This window comes from Urocitellus parryii, chromosome 3 (genome assembly GCF_045843805.1).
Source record: "Urocitellus parryii isolate mUroPar1 chromosome 3, mUroPar1.hap1, whole genome shotgun sequence".
Taxonomy (NCBI): domain Eukaryota; kingdom Metazoa; phylum Chordata; class Mammalia; order Rodentia; family Sciuridae; genus Urocitellus; species Urocitellus parryii.
In genome coordinates this window covers 28,971,285-28,996,099 of record NC_135533.1, presented here as the reverse complement: position 1 = coordinate 28,996,099, position 24,815 = coordinate 28,971,285, and the positions used below count along the sequence as shown (strand labels likewise).

General features: G+C 35.8%; 1 protein-coding gene across 1 annotated transcript in view; it reads left to right on the top strand.

Moving 5' to 3' along the window:
• Positions 1 to 4,615: 4,615 nt before the first annotated feature.
• Fam133b (family with sequence similarity 133 member B) overlaps positions 4,616 to 24,815 on the top strand; it is a 27,096-nt gene continuing 6,896 nt past the window's right edge. Inside the window, exons 1-10 of the mRNA XM_026391563.2 lie at positions 4,616 to 4,722; positions 12,374 to 12,471; positions 14,572 to 14,650; positions 15,854 to 15,928; positions 16,050 to 16,082; positions 16,486 to 16,548; positions 16,986 to 17,078; positions 18,647 to 18,697; positions 20,694 to 20,786; positions 23,094 to 23,141. Coding sequence (XP_026247348.1) covers positions 4,699 to 4,722; positions 12,374 to 12,471; positions 14,572 to 14,650; positions 15,854 to 15,928; positions 16,050 to 16,082; positions 16,486 to 16,548; positions 16,986 to 17,078; positions 18,647 to 18,697; positions 20,694 to 20,786; positions 23,094 to 23,141 — 657 coding nt within the window. The 5' untranslated portion in view covers positions 4,616 to 4,698. The remainder of the gene's footprint in view (positions 4,723 to 12,373; positions 12,472 to 14,571; positions 14,651 to 15,853; positions 15,929 to 16,049; positions 16,083 to 16,485; positions 16,549 to 16,985; positions 17,079 to 18,646; positions 18,698 to 20,693; positions 20,787 to 23,093; positions 23,142 to 24,815) is intronic.

Sequence of the window (24,815 nt, the reverse complement as noted above, 5' to 3'; positions counted from 1 at the left end):
TTGAGGATGTAGAAGAACTGAAATTCACTATCCAATGGTAGGAGTACGATATGACAGGACCAATATGGAAAGAGTTAAGAGTTGAGCATACACTTAACATTCAACCTAGTAACCTCACTTCAAGACATTTACACAAAAGAGATGAAAATGTATACACTAATACTTATTTATAAATGTTCACAGTAGTTTTACTTGTAATGGGTAAAGACTGGAAACAACCCAAATGTCCATCAACAGGTGAATGAATAAACACTTGGTGATTTATAAACACAGTGGAATACTACTCAACAATAAAAAAAGAAGAGCTATTGATATGCACAACAACAGAGGTGAATCTCAAAGCACTTAAGATAAATGAAAAAGGTCAAATACAAAAGGCTGTTTAATTCCACTTATATGAAGTTCTAGAAAAGGCAACTATAATGATAGAAAATGTTGGTTTCCGGGGACTGGGAAAACAAGGAAGGAGATTAACTGCAAAAAGATACAAGTGAACATTTTAGAAAGATGGAAATATTTGATAAGTGATTGTGGTCATGATTACATCACTGTCCATTTGTCAAAATCATCAAACAGTCAGTACATTATAAATAGTACATAGTGTATACATACACTATACCTCAATAAAACTGATTCTGAAAAAATGTAAAAAATGTCCATATTCAGTGCTAACAATAGCCAACCTGAAATAATTGGCAAAGAACTTTTCAAGTTTGTGAGTCAGCTCAACAAGGATGGAACAAGAGGAAAATTTTAGTGAAACTATAACCCATTGATTCAGCTGAAGCTTCAGGAGCACCAGAAATTTTCCTTTCTGACTCATATTCCTGGTAATTTCCTTACATTCACTAAAAGTCTCAACCTGAGATTTCCAAAAGGTGAGTTAGTCAATGGCTACTTGCTTTTCAAAGTTTGAATTCTTTTTTTTTTTGAAAAATTTTTTAGTTATTTATGGACACAGTGTCTTTATTTTGTTTATTTATTTGTATGTGGTGCTGAGGATCCAACCCAGAGCCTCACATGTGCGAGACAAGCACTCTGCCACTGAGCTACAGCCCCAGCCCAAATTCTTTTTTTAATATTTCTTTTAGTTGTACTTGGACAAAATACCTTCATATTATTTATTTTATATGGTGCTGAGGATCAAACCTAGGGCCTCACATTGCCAGGCGGGCGCTCTACTGCTGAGCTACAACCCAAGCCCTGAGTTCTTTATTTTAAAAAAGTCTTTGAGTGGGATAGGGAACGGGAGCATGGGAGGAATAGAAGAACTCTAGATAGGGCAGAGGGGTTGTAAAGGAAGGGAGAGGGCATGGGGTTATAAATGATGGTGGAATGTGATGATCATTATTATCCAAAGTACAGGTATGAAGACACGAATTAGTGTGAATACACTATGTATACAACCAGAGATATGAAAAATCGTGCTCTATATATGTAATAAGAATTGTAATGCATTCCACTGTCATATATAAATAAAAAAATCTTTGAATATTTTTTTACAGTGAGAAATATAACTCTTGAGCACAAAGTGAACATATAAACTGGTCATTATTTCCACTTTTGTGTAGGCAAAATTACATCCAGAAGTTAGATAGTAAGTGTGGAATCAGAGGAAGGGGAATCTATTTAACTGAGTAGTTCTTTCATTAAATAAATCAGAAAAGAAGGATTATGGCATATTATAAAAAAGTCCTTTTCCCAGACTTTCAACCCACCAACACTTAGGAAGTAACCACCAGTAAGAGTAGATTGTATAAACTTTTCAGAAACTTTCCTGGATATATTCAAATATATTCAATAGTTTCCTAGACATACTCAAGATGAATAATATGAAATCTCCCATCTTGTTGGTTAGAAATTGCTGAATATCTGCAATTTTATAATGCCAACTAATATATCCTCTTGTTTATACATAAGATATCATAATCCATAAACTGTTTTATAATCCTCTTTTTCTCTCAATAATGCATAGTGGTCAATTTTCCATATCAACACATATGGCTGGCTCTACATTACTTTTTCAGTATCTCCCCAGTTTGGCATTGCATGGATGCACCATCCATTAATCAAATCCTTTATATAATGGTTATGTCTTTTGCTCTCTTATTAATACAGTTAGAGAAATTACAAAGGGTCTTCAAACATGAAAGCTTCATGCTTCTATTTCCAGTCTAGAACATGCCAACATCAGATACTGTGTTCATGGATTAGGTTTCTGTGCTTCTCTCCATTGTTGAAATTCTGAAATGCCCACACAATAATGAGAAATAGAGGAAAATCAACTAATGATATTAAATTTGTACATAGACCCTAGTGCATCCAAGTCTTCCTAATGTTAAAGATGCCCCCTGAGTTATCATCATTGAATATTATTCCAGTTGAAAATTTCTGCCTTAAAGGCTTATTAGTATTGTTACTATTTACAGTTTTGCCTTTCATCCTTTTTATTGTTACCCCCCCCTCCCACACACACACACACCTTGCTGCTCCCATTCAAGAAGTTTTGCCAGCACAATAAAGTAAAGCTTATTCCCCTGGCATTCTAGGTCCTTTTCCTCCAACTCCAGGGACTTTTCCAGTCTTGCCTCACCTCTACCACAGGTGTTCCATGCTACCACACCTGGCTGCATCCCCTCTCCTCTTTTATCCAGGCAGTTCCCTCTGTTTGGAGTGTCCTTCCCTCTCCGTTTTTCTGTGAGAAGTTGGCCAAGGATCACAGGCCACCTGAAATGCCCCTTCTCAATCCTCCCGGGTTCCTTACCCCTTCCACTTCTGAAGGTAGCCTGATGCTGTAAGGGAAGCACATGCTTTCATGTTTTCATATTTAATCATGTGCATTTGGTCCCCAACTTCTCTGCTTTCTTGCTGTGAGACCTGGAGCAAATTATTTGGTTTCTCTAAGCCCCAGTTTTTCTCATGTGAAAAATGGCATGCAATCTCTTCATTACACCCAGAATATTTGAGAGAGCATGTAAGTTCATTGCTAAAAGGAAAGTATTTATTCACAGATCACACGTGTAAAAAGATGTGTAAACAATTCTTCCCATTGAGTGGATGTGAGGTATACCTTGGATGTGAGGTATACCTTGAGAAGATTTGGTCTGATCTAGACTTTATCAACTGCTGAAGCCTTAATTATCTCCATGGCTCCTCAGTCGTTTTCCTCTTTCTCTTTCCTTCCCTGGAATCCATGCTCTATCCAGGAGGGGCTAGTACCTTGCCAGAGGGGATCTATGTAAAGAAAACACAAAATTTTGTGTTAACTAATAGCATCATTATATGTTTTAAAAATCTCTGTACCCACAAAAGTAATCAAAGGGCAAGAAAGTGAAAAGTAAGAAGGAGCTTAGAAGGGAAAAAGTTTTCTCCTGCATGTATTCTCATGCTCTCAGGTTGAGATGCTGTAAATAATATCTGCCAAATGCTAGAATATTAAAAACAATATAAATGAGCCATGAGTAAAGAAGAATTTAATATTCACAGATTCTCCTCTCCTTCTTGTGCAGAAAGAAAAGTGTGTCTTTGGTCAGAGTCCTCAGCTTACATCTGCTAATGGAGTTAGACAAATGAAGACCATAGGCCTGATCTGCACTAGGAAGCAAAGTGGGCTACTCGAGTGGAATATGGAGAACTGCCAAAGACTGCATTTGAGAGAGTTTGGGGAAAGTTTTGAGAAAGAAAGTAGGAGTTGGAAACATCTGTTCTACAATGCAATATAAGAGAGAGAGAGGGAGAGAGCCAGAGTGGAAAAGATGATTTGAAAGCCTTTTAGTGAATGTAATGAAAATAAGTCCCCTTATGCCATTTTCCAAGAGTCCAGAAAGGATCCTAATTGATTTTCAGTTACTTCCTAATACTCTTTGCTAACATGAAACCCGAGGAGGAGCCATTTTATCCAAGACTATAAATACTTAATATGTAGTACCCTTCTCTGGAGCCTAGATCGTCTCCCTTGAAGCTACAGTGCTGTGCTAACAATATTACGGCACACCACGCAGAGAGTTGGTCCTATATGTGTTTATCTCCCTTACCTGTTTATAACCACGCTGCTTGAAAGCACAGATGGTGTCTTAACTGTCTTTGTGTTTGGTCCCAGCTCCAGCTTAGGACACCTAGCTAGTGAAAAGTAGATGATGGAAAATTAGTGTGAAAGGAATGCACGGGTGATGGATGAATGAAATTGAATTTATAGGGCGGTTTCGTTAGCAACATCTGTGACAGTGTTGTCTTTCTCCTCCAGCAGCTGATGGACTCTGAGCAACCAGTGGGCCCTCACTTTATCCCCAGCACCTGCACCATGTCAACCACATAATAAACGTTGGGCTAATTTTATATCCCCTAGAATGAATATTTCAACACATAAAGATTGGAAGAAAACAAAACAATCCAAGTCCAGACGGAAACAAGCTGCCTCGGGGAGACCGCCATACAGACGCGCAGGGTCCGCCCCACACCAGGTGGGTGAAAGCTACTGGAATCCCCCAGCAGATCCTTGGGAAGCGCAGGAGATCGCTGGCGCCTGCATATCCTCCGCGGCGGAAGGGGGCGCTGTGGCCGAAATCAGCTGTCGGTTCGCGCGGCGCCGCTCTTTGGACGGGGAGGGAAGCCGTCCGTAGGACCCGCGGCGGGCCCGCTTCGGCTGCTCCGCTGGCCTGGTCTCTCTCGGCGTCTTCACTGTGCGCTCCGACCGGCACCATGGGGAAGCGGGACAATCGAGTGGTGAGTACTCGACGGGGTAAACAGTGGGGTGACTGGGGGCCGGCCGGCAGGAAAGCGGGTCTTCTCGCCCTTTCCGGCTCGGCGGGAGGGCTAGCGGCTACGCTCGGACCTGGGGCCGCGAGACCTAGCACCCTCCGCCATCCCAGACGCGCGTGCGCCAGGCACACAGTTGGCGCCTTCGGGTCCCCAACTTTCTCCCCGGCCCTCCCTTTTGTCCCCCACCCCGCCGCTCCCTCTGGCACTGCTCCCTAGCTCCCTTTCCTCCCGCTCCCGCGCCAGCAGTACCCACTTTTTACAGCCGCAAAGACCCAGGGGGAAATCTGCCCCTTTCTGTCTGTAATTTCGAACTCTGAGGCTCGTGGAGGCTCCGGGACTCTCCCGTTCCTCTGGATCGCGCAGCCCAGCTCGGCGCCTAGGCCTAGGCCATGGCTTCTGCACCCGGGGGCCAGCAGCGCGCCAGGCTTTAGCTACGGACGGGCTAGCATTTGAGAACTGGGGTCGCAGCATTTGATCGCATACTGTCTGGCGCCAGCAAAAGGGATGTGTGGCGTGGAAATAGTTGACTGTGGAGTTCCGAGCAGAGTTCAATGCCAGTTTTGGTACTTCGGGAATTAGGTGACTTAGGTTACTTTTCCCCCCTGAACCTGTTATAAAAGGGGATCATTATTACCCACAACCTCGCAGAATAGTTAGGACCACAAAAGGCATGATGCCCAAGAGAGTGTGTGGCATGAAGATTACTACTCAGTGAGAAAAGGATTAAGTAATTCATTGCAGGAGGAGTAATAAATGATACCTGATAGACGTTTGAGGTTCTCAGGGCATTCCAAAGAGAAGGTACTTTGGACAAGGAAAGCATTCAAATCGCTGGAGGTGCAGAAGGGCTGCGGATTGGTTTCAAAAGCCCAGGTTCTGAATCAGGTTGTATGAGCAGTAAACCTGAGAGAATAGTGAATAAGAATGGGTTGTAGCCTGGTGATTCTTGGGCTTGTGTATTACAGAATTTTAATCATTGATTAGCAAAATGAGGAAAATATAAAGCTAATGTACTACGTTCTAGGTTTGGGGTTTTTTTTTTTTAACAATTATTTGCGGGAGTGTTTGTGTATGTGCTAAAAGAGCCTCACTGTTATGAAATGACATTTCCCAACTTACTTAAAAGTGTTTGTTTTATGTAGTCTGTAATTGGAAAATATCTAGGAACCACTGAGGTAGTGAACCTTGATTATAAAGTTGAAGAATATTCTTTTTTCCTGACTGCAAGACTTTGCTGTAGTGACTTGATGACCGTAGTTGAAACTGTGTTGTGCCAGGCATCAAACTTAGGTTTGAGATGTTGAAATGTTTGGGCTCTTTTAATGTTCTTGGGCCTTGAACTTAGAAATCATCTGACTTTGGCTGCAGTTTTTTTATAGAGACCTAAAGTGTTTCCTTTTACTGGGAGGAAAATTTTGGTTTTAAAGCATTTGAAAAACTTAACCAAATTAGATTAATTTACTAGAGCATTTTGATAACAACTGCGTACTTTTTTGTATGCTATCATGGCACAGAGTGTTCTGGTAACATTTATTTGTACTTCAAAGATTGTGAGAATAAAAACATGAAATTAAGAGGCAGAAGACACATATGGTCTAATTCAGTCAACTTATTGCACAGAGAAAGGGATAGTACTGTTTCAACTGGGACTGGTTAAACTTGGGTCATTTTTGTTTTTAAGACTTTTTTAAAAAACATTTTTAGATTCACAGCAAAATTTCTGCTTACACACATACATAACCTCCCCATTATCAACATCCCCTTTATTTGTTCTAATTGATGACCTACTCTAACATATCATTGTCAACCAAAGTCAGTAGTTTGAATTAGGGTTCACTCACTCTTGGTGTTATACATTTGATTATCTTGAAAACAATTCAGGTTGATTCTTTCTTTGATGATAATATCATAATTTTATAGATTATAGGGCTATTTTTCCACAAAACTCCATTAAATTTCAGGTTGAACAATTTTTTTAAAATAGACTTTATTTTTTAGAGCAATTTTAGGTTAACAGCACAATTGAACAGAAAGTACAGAGAGTTCCCTTATACTCCCACACATGTACAGACTCCCCCATTATCAACATCTGGCACCAGAGTACATTTGTTAAAATTGATGAACCTATGTTAACCCATCATGATCACTCAGAGTCAAGAGTTTACATTAGGATTCTCTCTGTGTACATTCTTGAATAGTCTGTTAAAATAGACATTTTAATTCTTGGGATCTCTAAAGGGCTTTTGAGTTCATGATGGCCACCCTTTATGCCTTTTGTTTTCTGGAAGATTTCTTCTTCTTCTTCTTTTTTTTTCCTGTTAGTTTGTGCCCTCTAAAATAGATGTATCTTATAGATAAAAATAGGTTAAAATAGATGTATCTTATAGATAAAAATAGGTAGTGAAACTAACAAATTAAATTCTGTACATTGTGTCGTTAGTAGTTATACCACATTACTCTTTTCAAATACCTGTCCAAATAAATATCCCTTTGAGCCCAATTTGCCCTTCTGGGTTTCACATGTGCCACAGGCCTATAATCCCAGTGGCTCAGGAGGCTGAGGTAGGAGGATCACGAGTTCAGAGCCAGCCTCAACAAAAGTGAGGTACTAAACAATTCAGTGAGACCTTGTCTCTAAATAAAATACAAAAAATAGGGCTGGGCATGTGTGTGGTGCAGTGGTCAAGTACAAGAAACTGCACAATCTTCATATTTTAGATTTTATTTTCATATTTTTATGAAATATGAACATACAGATTTCATATTTTTATTATTTTCATACTTTTTGGGATGCATAGTAAAAGAATTGATCCTTGGTGATTTAAAGAACAAAGTATTGGGCAAGGGCTATTGCTCAGTGGTAGAGCGCTTGCCTAGCATGTGTGAGGAGGCACTGGGTTCGATCCTCAGCACCCTAAATAAATAAATAAATAGTGTCCATCTGCACAACTAAAAATGTTTTTTTAAAAAAACAATAAAGTATTAAGTGTTTTGCATGGAACCTAGCACATAAAATTTACTTTTTAAATATCACTATCTTAATTGAACTAAATAATTAAGGCATTTGGCTTGTACTTAAGCAGACTAAGGATAATATTTTTGGTCAAAAGCTTAAATGTAAGCCTAACTACTTCAATAGTAGCTCATATAATTATACTTTAAATGAGTATATTACGTTACTATTATTTTCCTCTGAACTAAAAAAATAGGGTTATGGGGTTAGTAATGATGGTGGAATGTGTTGGACGTTAATATCCAAAGTACATGTATAAAGACACGAATTGGTATGAATATATTTTGTATACAACCAGAGATATGAAAAATTGTGCTCTATTTGTGTAATAAGAATTGTAATGCATTCTGCTGTCATATAAACAAATTAATTAATTTAATAAAAATAAAATTTAAAAATAGGTTGGTATGGACTTTAGGAAAGCTGCTTGGCAATTGACTTTAAGACACAGAAAAATGTCAGTATGATTTTAAGATATGTTAAAATTTTTGAAGATTGTAATATGTGGTGGATATTATGATTTTTTTAATGAAAATGAAAAATTGCCACTCTGCCATTTTTGAATTTTTATACATTATAGTTCATCTCTCTGAATTGGAGTGACAGTATTTTGATTGAATTTTTCTCATTTTGATTACCTTTGTACTCAAAGGGGCTGGGGTTGTGGCTCAGCACTCGCCTAGCACGTGCCAGGCCCTGGGTTTGATCCTCAGCACCACATAAAAATAAATAAAATAAAGGTATTAGGATTATAACTAAAAAAAAAAAAAGAATATTTGCCCAGGTGTGGTGGCGCATGCCTATAATCCCAGTGATTCAGGAAGCTAAGGCAGGAGGATCAAAGAAGTTCAGAGCCACCCTCAGCAACTGTGAGGCACTAAGCAACTCAATGAGGTCTTGTCTCTAAATAAAATACAAAATAGGGCTGGGGGGCTAGGGATGTGGCTCAAGCGGTAGCGCGCTCGCCTGGCATGCGTGCGTCCCGGGTTCGATCCTCAGCACCACATACAAAGAAATTGTGTCGGCCAAAAACTAAAAAAATAAATAAATATTTAAAAAAAAAAATAGGGCTGGGGATGTGGCTCAATGGTTGGGTGCTCCTAAGTTCAATCTCTGGTACCTCCCACCTACCAACCCCCCCAAAGAAAGAATGTTTGTATATATATTTTTCTCATTTATAAGGTAATGAGTTACATAAGTGGTGAAAAGGGAGGTCTCTCTTCACCTTGTGGTGCATTCGGATTTTTTTTTTAAATATTTGTAGTTATAAAGTGTTATCTATTTTTTGGCAACTTGCTTTTACTCTAGAGAAATCTTGGAGACATCTTGTCATATAATATTTATTTTTTAGTTATAGTTGGATACAATATCTTTAATTGATTTATTTATTTATTTTTATGTGGTCCTGAGGATCGAACCCAGGGCTTTGCCCGTGCTAGGTGAGCTCTCTACCACTGAGCTACAACCTCAGCCCCTGGAAGTATACTTTAATATATTTAATGAGTCCCAGTTGGATGGTGGGTTGGGTGTTTTTAGTTTTTGCTGTTGTAGTAATTTAGTGAACATCCTATGTATTTGTACTCCGGAAATAAACAAGTTTTATAGTTTTAAACTTAAATATTTTGCCATTAGTTACAACTAAAATTATGACATCACCAAAGAAAGAAGGTGATAGATGTGAATAATATTCCTATTTTATAAATGATGGACTCGCACATTGCACTTCTTTTTTAAAAATATATATTTTTAGTTGTAGGTGGACACAATACTTTCATTTTATTTATTTATATGTGGTGCTGAAGATTGAACCCAGGGCCTCACACATGCTATGGGAGCTTTCTACCACTGAGCCACAACCCCAGCCTTCATGTTGTACTCTTATTAGGATTCAGTGTTGTTATTTAGGCTGATAATTCCTCTGTTTCAGTTTTAATAAAATATTTGAGGGTTATATATTTTTTAAAAACTACATGTCTCTACCATTAGGTATTCACATCCTTCCCTGATTCTCTAAACATCTTTGACATTGGGAACGCCTGACTTTACTTGTAGGAAAATTATGTCAAAGGTTTGTTTTTCATCCCAAGTAATTGGGCTCAGAGCCTATCAATTGAATATAAGTAGTTGTTCACTCTACCAGAAAAATCTGGAGGTATATTTATATTTGTTATAAAGGTGAAAATGTTTGTCATTTATATATTTTGATAAATGAAATGCAACAGAATCATTGTTACCTTTGTTATTCCTTTTAGAATGTTGGGTATTAGTAGTAGGACCTTAAAATCAAACTTAATAGTAGTCACTTTGAACAAGAATTCTTTTTATTTAAAAATGTAGAAAAATTTTATAAATATTGACTTTAAATAATTTTGGAGAAATTGAATATAATGATAAAGAAGTGTTTGAGACTAAATTAAAAATCAGACTTTATGTGTGTAGCAAAGTGAATTTTTATAAAACAACATCTCTCTGATAGACATCCTGATTCACAGAGAAACTTTTTTCTCTACTTTGTCTGTGTTTAGAAAAAACAAAATCTCTATAAAGTGTTTTTCTGTCACAGTAAGTATAATATAGAGAGTACAGTTGAGAATTTTTGTGTTTTTTAATATATATATATTTAAGTTGTGGATGGACACAATATCTTTATTTTGTTTATTTATTTTTATATGGTGCTGAGGATCAAACCTCGCGCCTCATGTGCTAGATAAGCGCTCTACCACTGAGCCACAATCCCAGCCCCCTGTAGGTTGTTTGTTTTGTTTTGTTTTTTGAGCCAAAATATTTTAACCATTTTTAAAATTTTTTTATTTTTTAATTTGTTCTAATAACCCATTATTTAAGTGTATAGTTCAGTGGCATTAAAGTGCCAGTGGTGTAGCTCGGTGGTAGAGCACCCCTGGCTTCAATCCCCAGTACTACAAGAAAACATACAAAACAAAACTCCCAAACTCCTCTTCTCCAGATTCCTCATATAAAGGAAATCATGTTTGTTTCTTTTTGCATTTATCTGATTTCACTTAGCATAATGTTTTCAAGTCTCATCCGAGTTGTATTTATCAGCATCTCATTCCTTTGTAAAGCTAAATTTTGTGTGTGTGTGTGTGTGTGTGTGTGTGTATAAAAGACACATTTTGTTTGTCCACTCATCTCTTGGTAGCCTTTTCCATGATTTCACCTTTGAGTCCCTGCTTTCAATTCTTTGGGAGTAATTTTATACTTTGAAGTGGAATTGGTGAATCAGACAGTAGTTCTAGGTTTAACTTTCTGAAAAGCCACCAAATTGTTTTCCACAGCAGCTGGACCATTTATTTCCTGTTCATTGTACACAACAGTACCAGTTTCTCCACACTTTCTTCACCCTTATGACTTTTTTTAAAACAGAAATCCTAATGCTTGGAGATGCCATGTTTTAGTGATTTTATTAGTATTTCTCTGAAGACTAACGATGTTAAACATTTTATCATGTGTTTACTGGCAATTTTCTGTATGTCTGAAGAAGATAATCAAGTCCTATGCCCATTTTTGAATTGGGTTATTTGAGTTTTTATTAAGTTGTCATAGCTCTTTATTCGCTTTGGATATTCATCTCTATTATATTTGCAAATATTTTCTCTTTTGAGTTATCTTTTTACTCTTTTGAAATGTTCTTTGATGCATGAGCACTTTTTTGCAGTTCTGGGGATTGAACCCATGTGCACTCTACCACTGAGCTACATCCCAGCCCTCTTTTATTTTGAAAAGGGTTCTCACTAAATTGCTTGGGCTGACCTGGAATTTGCAACCCTCCTGCCTCAGCCTCCAGAGTTGCTGGGATAACAGACATGCACCACCACACTCAATGCACATCTTTAAAATTTTCATGAAGTCCAATTTTTTTTGTTGTTGTTGTCTGGGTGCAACTTAAATTGTTATGTTTGCATTTGGCAAATAAAATTTCCATCGGTATAGTACAGTATTTCCTGGAATAGTAGAAGGAACAGTAAATTTAGACTTAGATCTCTCTTTTTTTGGAGACTGGGTCTTGATAAGTTGCTGAGGCTAGCCTCAAATTTGGAATCCTTCTGCCTCAGTCTACTGAGTCATTAGGACTATAGGCATGTGTTACTACACCTAATTTGGAATTGAGTTTCTTAGTTTGTTAATGAGCTTAGTGTTTATTACCTTCACTGGGTTATTGGGCCTTAGAAGGAAATATTATAAAGCCATCAGTAGGTAAGAGGTATCATTATTTCATCAACTCCCTGGTAAAACAACATATTTTCTGCGAAATGTTACCTGCTTCATAAACTTTCAAGACTTAATGGAAGATTAAATTTAATTTTGATAGTCAGAAGTTTGTTAGATTGGGCTGGGGATGTGGCTCAAGCAGTAGTGCGCTCACCTGGCATGCGTGCGGCCTGGGTTCGAACCTCAGCACCACATACAAACAAAGATGTTGTGTCCGCCGAAAACTAAAAAATAAATATTAAAAAAAAAGAAGTTTGTTAGATTGCTTAATTGGATATAGTATGCATTTATAATAAAGGTTACTTGATGTAAGTGAGCTTTTATGTTTTTAATGGTTATTTTAAGGGAACTAATTTGTGTTCTTTCCTCAAGGCTTATATGAATCCAATAGCAATGGCCAGATCAAGGGGTCCAATCCAGTCTTCAGGGCCAACAATCCAGGATTATCTGAACCGACCAAGGCCTACCTGGTAATTGTGCAACAGTTTACCTTTTTATAAAGTTTTGATAAATTTTAAAACTTTATTCTTATAACTTTTATTGATTGCCAAGTGATTGCCAGATAAGTGGGGTTTTTTGAGTAATATTTGACATGTCCCTTCTTTTGAATGTATGAAACACATGCACAACTACAAAACAGCATTTTATTGAAGCCACCACCCAGTATAACTAAAGCACTGCCATATCACATTTTCATATCAATCTTTTCTCTATCCCTTAAAAGACTATTTAACTTTGTGGTATCCTAAGTTAAAAATAGCGGATTTGAATAATCATGCCAAGTTTTAGGAAGGATAATGTTCAGCTTTATCTCTAGTTTCATCTTCTGGCTTTTCAGTAATTAAAAAAACAACAACTCACTGAATAGCTCTGATTTTTTTTTTATGTTAAACGTGTATTTTTTAATTGTCGATGAACACAGTATTTTTATTTTTATGTAGTGCTGAGGATCGAACCCAGTGCTTCACGCATGTCAGGAGAGTGCTCTTTCCTCTGAACTACAACCCCATCCCCTACCTCTGATTTTTTATGAGTAAAGCATTATACCACAGACCTTACTTTTTTAGTTATATCTTTCCTTATTATTAATACCATGCTCCTGAAGTAACACATGACAAGTCGGAGCCATTAGCTTCAGAATCCTTCAGAATTTCAGAGTGCCCTGAAAGCTAGGCAGCTAGCTTTCTGCCTCAGTCTACTGTAGTAGGGAATACTTTTGAGTTAAATGAAAGTCTTATTTACCTCCTACTGCGTGCACGAGTATAAACAGAATGCATTTTACTTTTAAAATGAAAGGAACTTCAAGGGGGAAATGCTCAAGGTAGTGTATTCTCTGTGGTCAGAGGTCTTTAAGACAACCTTCAAGTGAGTCATTGGTAGGAAGACTTGCAACAGGTAGTATACTCAAGGTAAGATTTATTACACTGAAAGGATACCAGGTACAATCAACAAAGTGAAGAGGCACATAGGACAAAATCCAGGAGAAATCAGGCACAGACTTCCAAGGGTCCTTGCCTAATGGAATCATATAAGATGTACTTAAATCTTTTTGAAAGGAGTGTAACAATACATGTGAGATGTTGTTAACTAAGGAGGCTCATTAGTGCCCTGGGTTTTTTCTGTGGACCGATCAGACTTTGCCTTTCATGTTCCAAAATTCCAACCTGACTCTGCCTGTCACATTCCAAAATTCCAGATTCCCAGAAGGAAAGCAGATACTCTGCCTAAACTACGTTGCTTATACAAACGTTTAGGCAGAGTAAGCTACTTGTAATCAGGGAATGGTAAGAACCTCCAAAATTCAAGTTCTCATGTGTTCGCTTCTGGCCAACCCTGGAAGCTTGCCTTTGTTAGAATAAGCAATTGGTCATGCTATATTGACCCTTCTCTGCAAATATGTCAGGCACATTATAAGTTTGGAGATCTTGGGCTGGGGTTGTGGCTCAAGCGGTAGCGCGCTTGCCTGGCATGCGTGCGGCCCGGGTTCGATCCTCAGCACCACATACAAAGATGTTGTGTCCGCCGAGAACTAAAAAATAAATATTTAAAAAAAAAATTCTCTCTCTCTATCTCTAGACTCTATCTCTCTCACTCTCTCTTAAAAAAAAAAAAAGTTTGGAGATCTATTAATAGAATATACTAGTTTAGTCATATAGACCTTACCTCCCCCTAACACTGAATCTATCAGTTTTCTGACCTTAGGTAAGTTTTTTACTTTCTTCAAGTTTTAGTTTCTTTTTCTGTAAGTGGAAATACATACTACCTTTTTTTATTGGATTGTCATGAGTATTAAATGAAAATATAAACAGTTCCTGTTTATGTAAGTGCTCAGAGTTTTGGAGTATTGAGTCTTAAAATCCATGTTTAGAAGAGCAGAGATTAGTAGTATCTGATAGATTTTATTATGATTCTTTACCTGGATGTGAACAAAGAAGTTTGAAATTTAACAGTACTGGGATGTAGGTATATTAGAATATTAAAATTTTATTTGAATTTTTATTGTCTTTTTTATAAGCCTACATCTAATTTGAAGTGCTTGAAATTTTATTTGTACTTTTTATTTTTTTAAGGGAAGAAGTGAAAGAGCAACTAGAAAAGAAAAAGAAAGGCTCCAAGGCTTTAGCTGAATTTGAGGAGAAAATGAATGAGGTTTGTAAATAGTACCTTTTAAAGAAATAGACCAATTTTTTTTTCCTTATAACAAAAATGAAATCATATTTGCTTCTTTTTTAATCAAGGGTTTGGGGATACCTCTTTAGGTTAAGGGACTATAGTTTAGTATTATTTTTTATAGTTTCATATTTAAATGTGTGTTCTCTTTAAATAAGAATAACCATCTTGTAGTAACGTAAATCATCTAAGTTATCTGAGCTTTAGTTCTTTCCTCCCTCTGTGCTCCCCATCTTAGGAATTTTATAGTGATGTTTGCTTGCTTTGATTACAAACATGTATGTAGTATTTCAACCATAGTACAGATTAATTCAGCTTTTATAGTAGCCACCCTTGTTTAAACCAAGCCTTAGTCTCAGTAAAAATATCTTTTCTTCCTCTCAGTATTCTGTGGAAACTCCCACACCTTAATATTCTCTTCAAAATGAGCTAAAAGACACCCTTGGTAATAGGGTCAAGGGTTGGCCCCTGAACCTTTTTTGTTGCCCAGCTGCCCTTAAACTCTCAGATGATCCTTCTGCCTCAGTCTCCCAAGTAGGTGGGACTGTGGAGAGGCATCCAGCGCCTAGTTTGGGGGTTCTTCCTGCCAAAGAGGGCATAAGCCACTGAGAAATTAAAGTCTAGAATACTTAGTGAAGAACAAAAGACAAAGTTGGAGAGAGAGTTTAAAAGGGGAGTTCCTGATAGGTCTAGCCCACTCAGAAGCTGGAGCTGAACAATTAGAAAATGGCTCCCGTGGTTTAATTTAAGGGGATACATCAAAGGCAGGGGTAAGGTTTCAAGGGTAGAGTCTTGCTTTTGTTGTCTTGCAGTCAGCAGGTTGATTGGCATCTTGGCAGGTCACCCCATCTCTGGTGCTGTGTGGGACATGACAGAGCAGAATAGGAATTCACAGTGTCTCTGGGCAGTCTTACACAAAGGAAGTGTCCACTGGAAGTTCCCATACACTAGATTTTCCTATTCACTAGGCTACAATGCATAACACAGTTCACACACAGCCCACACACGGCTCTCAACATGGGACTACAGACATATGGCCACCAGACCTACCTTGTATAATTAGAAGCTGAGGTGGAGAGAAGTATTAGAAGATGAAGGAAAGGAAATAACGGTTGTCTCTCTCTACTAAGTATATTAGTACTGGATTGATAGACTCTTATCGTGTTTATAACCTTCTTGCAGAATTGGAAGAAAGAACTAGAAAAACACAGGGAGAAATTATTAAGTGGAAACGAGAGCTCATCAAAAAAAAGACAGGTAGTACATTTCTGGCTTATTGCTATTCTTAATCTTAATTCAGTTTTCACATTAATGCTGTATATTGCTATTAATAGATGCATTTGAAAACTTATTTAGATCTCTATTTGTTTCCATTTAGAGAAAGAAAAAAGAAAAGAAGAAATCTGGTAGGGTGAGCAAAAGTTTTCTATTTTTCTAAATGTTATAAATAAAGAGTCTGCAAAAAAAGTAAGAATAATATATTTAAACCTGTATACTAAAAGTAACTTAGACTCTATATGGGTCAAGCAGTGTGGTTGCCATGATTAGAGGTGTTCTATCAGTACCGTGAAAGAAAGATGCCAATCTCCTTATAACCTAGTTAACTCCTTTGTTATGATTTAAAGAGCACAATTGACAACTTATTGTCACTTTTTGTGGGGGGAGATGGCTTTTATACTTTAATGTTTAAATCTTATGAATATGGCATCTGTTTCTCAGACATTAGATTGATTTCACTAAGTACTTTCAGCGACTTAGCAAAGAAAAAAAATTCCCGCATCTCACAAGCTTTAATTGTTTTGTGCTTGGTCAAGTATTCATCTTCTTCTTCATCAAGCTCTGATTCTTCCAGCAGTTCTTCAGATTCTGAAGATGAGGTAAGGATTGCTTGTAATAGTTCATCAAATAATATCTCTAACTTTTTAATTTCAAGAGGAGAAACCTATTGAAATATCTGTTAGAAATGTTTATTTCCAGGTTTTGATTAATTATAAGGTAGAGCACAATAAGTGAAATAAGACATTTAAATATTAGTATTTAAAAAAATTTTTTTAATTTGTTCATATAAAAATATTAGTAGAAAAAAAAGATTTGAAAAATCCAAAATCCTATTTGACTAAGTGCTAGGGATTACATGTGATTCAAATCATTTGACTTTGACTTTGTAAAACAGGAAAGTGATGTTACATTGTGAATATTAATTAAAGAAAAATATTTATAAGCCAATCTTATTAAGTGTTATTCATTAAGAAAATTTTGATATTAGTTAAATGCATAAATTATATTTCTGAAACAAAGCAAATGTTTTCTATAGGATAAGAAACAAGCAAAACGGAGAAAGAAAAAGAAGAACCGTTCTCATAAATCTTCTGAAAGCTCCACTTCAGAAACTGAATCAGACAGTAAGGTAAATTATTATTATTTAAATTATTAACATTTTTGTAATAGAAACATTAAGTTTCTCTTTTAGTTCTTCCTGTCTTAAATTGCTCTTAAGAAATGAGATACCATTTGATCCTATGATATTTAACTGATTTACTTACTAACACATGTAGCATTTAGTAATTCTCCAAACTTTTATGTTTCCATGTCTCTACATCTCTATAACATTATTTCCCTATATTCATAAATAAATTGTAATTCAGAGGAGGGGTAAGGTTCTGATTAAATTCACTAGTGTTAGAATTGGAATTTGAATCAGTATCTTCTAATATCTGTTCCAATATCCTTTCTTCTGTACTGTACCTAAATTTGTTCTGTATTAACCAGAATTGTGAGGCACAACTGGCTCTTCAACTTTAGAGATCATTTTTAAAAAGGCATGAGATTTTCTATAAAAATATTGATTCTGGGGACTAGGGGCATAGGTTAGGTGTAAAGCTTTTCCTTAGTATGCATGAGTTCAGTTCTTAGCACTAAAAGAAAAACTTGATTCCTGGGCTTTATTTCCAGAACGTTTTTTTGTTTTTTTTTTTTCCCCCAGAGTTTGATTAGTAAATCTATATTTTAACAGATGCCTTATATGACTTTGATGCCCATGAACCACAATTTGACAAACAGCATACTACAGTCTCAGGAAACTGAACCAACAGTTTGAATTTTATAAAAAGTTTCTTTTTGTCCCAGTGAGATTTCTTCTGGCAAAAAGCCTAATGTCTAGAAAGTACTCAGTGTTGGTTTCTTATTTGTCTTTTAAAGCAGCAGTCTTATTAGTGATAGTTAACATTAAATTAAATGTGCAGTATGTGTTAAGCACATAGTGTTTGACTTTTACCTTCTTTAATCTCAGCAATCCTAGAGAGTAGTTATTTGTTAATCAACTTTATGAATAAGAAAACTGAGGATTAGAGAAGCTAATAGATAAATCTAAGGGATTAAAAGCAGAAATTCTTGGCTGGGTGTGATGGCACACCCCTGTAATCCCAGCAGCTCAGGAGGCTGAAATAGGCAGATTGCAGGTTCAAAGCCAGCCTCAGCAACTTAGTGAGGCCCTAAGCAACTCAGTGAGACCCTATCTCTAAATAAAATACACAGAGGGCTGCGGATGTGATTCAGTGGTTGAGTGCCCTTGAGTTCAATCCCCAGTATAAAAAAAAAAAAAAAGAAATTCTTGCCTCCACTCCTGATGAAGAAAGTGGGTGGCAGATCAGGTTGATGGATATATGAGCACAGGGTGAATTAGAACTACAACGTATGTGACCATCATAGACAAAGATTATTTCAGATAATTTTAAGGGTTCATAGATTTTATATATAACCTGATAAATTAAACATCCTATTCTGCTTCCAAGCAACTGTCTATGTAATGGAGATTTTTCTTTTGTTTTCAGGATACTATGCTGATATTGGAGTAAATTTTTTTTTACTCATAGAGCAAATCATTTTTTTTTGTCCTTATTCTATAATGTCCTTATTCTATCATTGACATTTAAAATTGATATATATTTACAGATATATATTTTTTTATTTGTTTAGGATAGTTTGAAAAAGAAAAAGAAATCAAAGGATGCAACTGAAAAAGAAAAGGTAACTATATTTTCATATTGCCTTAAGACACTCTGTTGTGCACAACCTTAACCTCAGGAAATCAACAATAGCTGAGCATGGTGGCGTACATAGTACATATGTAATCCCAGTGGCTTGGGAGGCTAAGGCAGGAGGATTACAAGTTCAAAACCTGCCTCAGTAACTTAGTGAGGCCCTAAGCAACTTAGTGAGACCATGGTTAGGAACCCCTGGGTTTGATCCCTGCTACCAAAAAAAAAAAAAAAAAAGGAAATTAACAGTAATATTAACAACAGCGTTAGTTAATAACAGGAAATTTTGGGCTGGGGTTGTGGCTCAGCGGTAGAGTGCTTCCCTTTCACCTGCAAGACCCTGGGTTCGATCCTCAGCCCACATAAAAATATGTGAATAAAATAAAGATATTGTGTTCAACTACAACTAAAAAATAAATTTTAAAAATAACAGGAAATTTAGTTAATAAACCAGAAGATTTTTTTTTAATATCTTTATTTTATTTTTATGTGGTGCTGAGAATTGAACCCACTGCCTCATGCATGCTAGGCGAGTGTCCTACCACTTGAGCCACATCTCCAGCCCCCAGAAAATTTATTTCTTTTGCTTTTATGGTATTTCATGTTGATATAAAGAAATGTTTTAATTTGAATTCTTATTAAGGACGAGCAGAAGAGTATCCTGAAGAGTTTGAATTTGGATAGATTAATGGGTCATGTCATATTTAAAATAGAGATTAAACATTTCCTTTGCTGGCCATTTAAATTAAAAAAAAAAAAAAACTTTCAGATTGAATATACCAAAGGTAAATTTTGAAAATCTTTTATTTTATCAGAACATATTTTCTCTTCATATGTGACTTACCTATAATTTTGTTTTCTTTTTTGTCCAAAGAGACTGATCTCACAATATTGCCTAGCCTGGCCCTAAACTCCTGTACTCAAGTGATTCTCCTGCCTCAGCCCACTGATTAGTTGGGACTTTGGGCACACACCCAGCGTGACTTATCTGTAGTTAATGCTAATTGAGCATATTAACTGATCAAAGGAAAGAAACCATAAATAACATTGTGGAGTTTTTCAAAATGATGTCATTGTTTCCTTCTGAAACTTGCTTTTTTAACTGAGCATTACTATTGATATTTATCCTTGTTGATACTTTAAGTTCATTTCTTTTGTTTATATTATTCACTACAATTTATTTCTCCTCCTGTGGGTGAACGTTTAGATTGTTTTCATTTTTCAATAATACAAACAGTTCTACTGTTTATATTTCCTATCCAGTTCTCCTTTTTCACAATTTATTGTTAAGTCAGATATACCTGGGAACTATAATTTCTGGGTTACAGGATATGCATACATTTAATGTGTCTACATTTTGCTCAGTAACAGTGCTTGCTATTAATTTGCAATCCTGCTAGTAGTATATGAAAGTACCCTTATCTCACATACTTGTTGATACTGTGAGACTTCATTTTTGCCAATGTAAAGTATACAGATGGTTTAAAGAAATGAAAGTGTCTTCATTTGCTTATTAGACATTTAAATGTCATTTTTTCTGTATTGCCTATTCCTAATCTTTTTTTTTTTTTTTCAGTGCTGGATTTTGAACCCAGGTCCTCATATATGCTAAGCAAGCAGTTATAACCCTAGTCTCTTTTCTTTCCTAGGTTATAAGAGATATATTTTGAATACTAATCTTTCAATTATATAATTGATAATTTGCTTTAAAATTCTGTCATGTGTAATTTAAGGAATTAGGGAAGATATTGCATCTATATGAATATGTAGTTCTAAGTTATTTAATAAAAGGATTGCTTTGTTGGAATTAAAGATTTAAATCATGGTAAATGTCATTATTTTTAGAGATTTCTAAATTGAAAAATGAATGATTTTCTGATAAATGGAAGGATTTCTAATTAGAACTTAGAAACCATAAAATTTGTGTGGCGTGGTATCTTTTTTTTTTTTTTTTAGTTAAGATACTTGTTATTTATTTTTCATAGGACATTAAAGGATTCAGTAAAAAAAGAAAGATGTATCCTGAAGACAAACCTTTATCATCTGAGTCCTTGTCAGAATCAGATTATATTGAGGAGGTAAGAGAAATGGAAGTTATTCAGTTTCAGAATACATTTTTTCAGAGTATAACTGCATATGACTAGTATTTTGATAATTAACCATATTTCCACACATCTTTCAAATCTGAGATATTTTATTTTTATTTTTCTCATATTATCTTCTTAGTGTATACATTCTGACTACATGAAAGAGGCTGTATAATGTACACCAGAAACCCAGCATTTGCTTACATGGTTACCATAGAATATCGCACATACTAACTTCTTGTTTTGAGTTACTATTTGGGGAGTGGGAAGGTATGGAAAAATTGTTGGCATGACTTCAGTTTTCTCATCTGTGAAGCAAGAAAGGAGAATTAGGTCATCTGCAATCCCTTTCAGCTCTAACAGTTTCTAAGATTTTTTTACTCTATTAGTATTAGAGTCCATTTTTAGTTAATTTCAGGTCAGTAAGTTACCATCTTTGAAATGTTTCTCTCTTGACCTTGGTTTCCTCATCTGCAAATTAGGAACTTATCATATTATTTAAATTGTGACAACTAAGTGAGACAATAAATTATTAAAGGCCTTATGGTAAGTCCTGGGACAGAGTAAAGGTGGCTAAAGTCTGCATAACTCTTGATAGAACTGTAAAATCTCACCTAGGGTTTCACTAGTCATTGATTTTTCAAGCTGCAACTTTCCATAGAGATCAACTTATTGATCTTTCAACAGTATAACATGAGAGTCTTGCCCTTTGTTTAAAGCACACTCACACAGGAACTGGTTTTCCTGATTTCTTCCTTACTGTGTTGGCTTCCTGCATACACCCTGTCCAGGTCTTTCTCTATCCATCCTGTTTCTTATCACCTCTCTTCTCTTTTTGTTTGTGCCTTATCTCTTTACTGATTTCATTTTCTTTGGTTTGTAATAGTGGCCCTCAGTCCTATCAGACCTATTGTCTCTGTGTTGTAGCAGTATTTTGTAATGCTCCCTGAAATACAATTCGTAGCTTATATAAATTATCTACACTATTTTTTACACTACTGTCCCCTAAGAAATATAAAGAAATGAAAGTAATTATGTTTTTTTTTATTATATTTTAATATATAAATGATTAAGTGTGACAACAATGAATGAAGTAAAATATTCTTCACTGATATTTGCATTTCTGGAGCATGCTTTATAGCTTAAAATCCAGAACAAAATACTCTGTGTTTATATTTACAATCAGTTTATTTTCTGTATCATAAATAGATTCATTACATGAATTATTAGTACACTATTCAATATCACATAGCATATACAGAGCTCTTCTGGACATTGCATTAGAGCATCCCTTGCCTCTGTCTGTTAAATGTATATACAGTACACCTATTACCAGCTCATCATTGTAAGGATAAGAATAATAACAAAAAAGTAATTTCCTAATTGTTCTTTAGAGAGAGCTACCACAGTTTTGCAAGCTAATGGCCTCTAATGCTAGTGGCCTCTACCTTTAGTCCTTATGCCTCCTTACGTTGTTAACTACATTTTAATATGCTTGCGTTATGTACTTATTCAGCATTTAGGCAATTTTAATACTCTGATTTTACATTAATCACCTCTGTCTGCCTATATGATAACAAGTAAAGCTTAATATTACATATCTTACATTTAGACTTAGCATTTAATATACATAAACTCATAGCACCTTTCAATTTAATTTAAATCCAGTGTACCACTTTTTAAAAGATGGAAATAAAATGTAAATGGGGTAGTAAATGTTATTTCAAAGAATTTTAATCATTTCATACCTTTTGTTGATACCATAGAGTGAGATAAATACCATGCTATATTCCACATATTGCCCCTTGGAAATGGATACTACCTCCTTTTTTATGGATGATAAAACTGAGGTGGGATTCAGATCCTGGTATGTTTTTTGAGAGCTCCAGATTTTTTTCCCACAGTACCACATTGTTTTAGGTGCTAAAAGGGAATATAAGAGAAGCCTCCCCAGAGATTTAAAAAATCTTAATTTTCTTTTATATATATTTTTATTGAAACCTCATTGAGATATAATGGGTTATTTAAAATATGATTTGATTGTTGACATTTTTTTAAATATTTTTTTATTTGTTGACAGACACAATACTTTTATTTTATTTATTTGTTTTTGTGTGGAGCTGAGGATCAAACCCAGTGCCTCACCCATGCAAGGCAAATGCTCTACCAACTGAGCTACGATTCCTGCCCCTTAAAATGTTTTTATACGTAACTTTCGAAGATACATTAGGGAGTGAAAGAAAAATGCATTGAGTACAAATTACATAGTTTGTCTTCACAAAAATTTTGACTTTTTAGGTACGAGCAAAAAAGAAGAAAAGCAGCGAAGAACGAGATAAAGCAACAGCAAGTATCTCTTATGTTTTTACATGACAACAGCAGAGCTCTTTGGGTTTAATATAAAATGAGTAGTGCTAAAGCAAGATTAGATTTACTGAAATAAAATAAATTATTGGGAAAGGTGTGGTATTCAGCAGCTGTACTTAATGGGTAAGAGAAAATCATGTTGACTTAGTAAAAAAGGGAGAATATCCTGGTGGCAAATGTCTCCTGTTTCTCTATTCCTGTGTCTTACTGTCAGGAATATAAGCTCAGATTTTTGTTTGACTTTCTTAAGCTTTAGAAAATATGGTGATTTCCTGTCTTTCAGAGTAAGTTACTTCGAGATCTGCCAAACCTGAAATAACAGAAAAAGCCTTTCTAAGCACTATCTGCAATGAAAAATAAACAGGAAAGTTAAAACATAGATGACTCACTGATACCAAAAATTCTTTTGATGGTTTTCAGAACAAGCTCTGCCATTATAGAAATTGAGAAATAGGAAAGGAGAAAGAGGGCCAAATGAGAAATAGAGCAACAAAGAGAAAATGGTGAACAGAAACTTTTTCAAAAAGTAATGCAGACCAAAGTAATTTAAGGGCTTTCAGTGTGAAGTTTGGGCTCTGACCTCTGAATCTGTTTTCTTAGGAACAGGTGAAAAAAAATGAGGACAGCATCACTTGTAGGTCTGGGATAAGTTCTTCCCAGAATTTCTCTAGGTTTTAAAATGAAAAACCTTTTTTTGTATGAAGGTTCCCCTGGTAATGCACAATTCAAAAATAACATTTGATGTGCTTCAAAGACCAAAGTGATAAGAAAGACTTTTTTTTACCTGAGTGGGGAAATAATTTGGCCAGAGACTGCTTTGGTCTATCTTCAGATTGGTTAATTAATTTTAAGACATGTGCCATATATGGTGGTGCATGCCTGTGAGGCAAGCTTCAGCAATTTGGAGAGGTCCTAAGCAACTTAGTGAGACCCGGTCTCAAAAACTAAAAGGCTGGGTTGTAGCTCAGTGGTAAAGCATCCCTGGGTTCAGTTCCCATTACCCGCCCAGCCGCCCACCCCACCCCACCCCCTGCAAAAGACAACCAAACTCATTTTGGATAACTGTAGTTTGTGTTTGTACACTTTCACTTTTTTATTCTTTTGGCTAGTATATATTTATTCAGAATTTCTATTGAGTTCTTTGCACTTTTGTAGGTCTTGGAGATACAGTGAAGTAAAAGATAGAGAAAAGTGTATATTGTATATACTGTGGCACTAAAGGAGCCAAAGAATACCTCTGAGAACTGGAAATATAGCACAGCAGTAAAGCACTTGCCTAGCATGTGCGAGGCCCTGGGTTTAGTTCCCAACTCTACAAAAAAACAGCAAAATCTCTGAGGAAAGTAAAATTAGGCTGAAATCAGATTTACAAGAATGAGCCAGCCATGTGAAAGTCAAAGGAAAATATATCCTTAGCAGAGAGAACAGCTAAGGACCAATAGTAGGAAATGGCTCAAATGTTTGAGAAAAATGAAAGAAAGTACATGTGGCTTATACTTAGTACTGAAAGAGGAATAGAATATGATGAGGTTGGGAAGGAAACACAGGCCATATCATATATTAGTGTGTTTGGATATTAATCAGAATGTTGCAAAGAATTATTTTGAGAGTTTTAAACAACCTGAATTCTTTACAGTTTAAAAATACTTCACC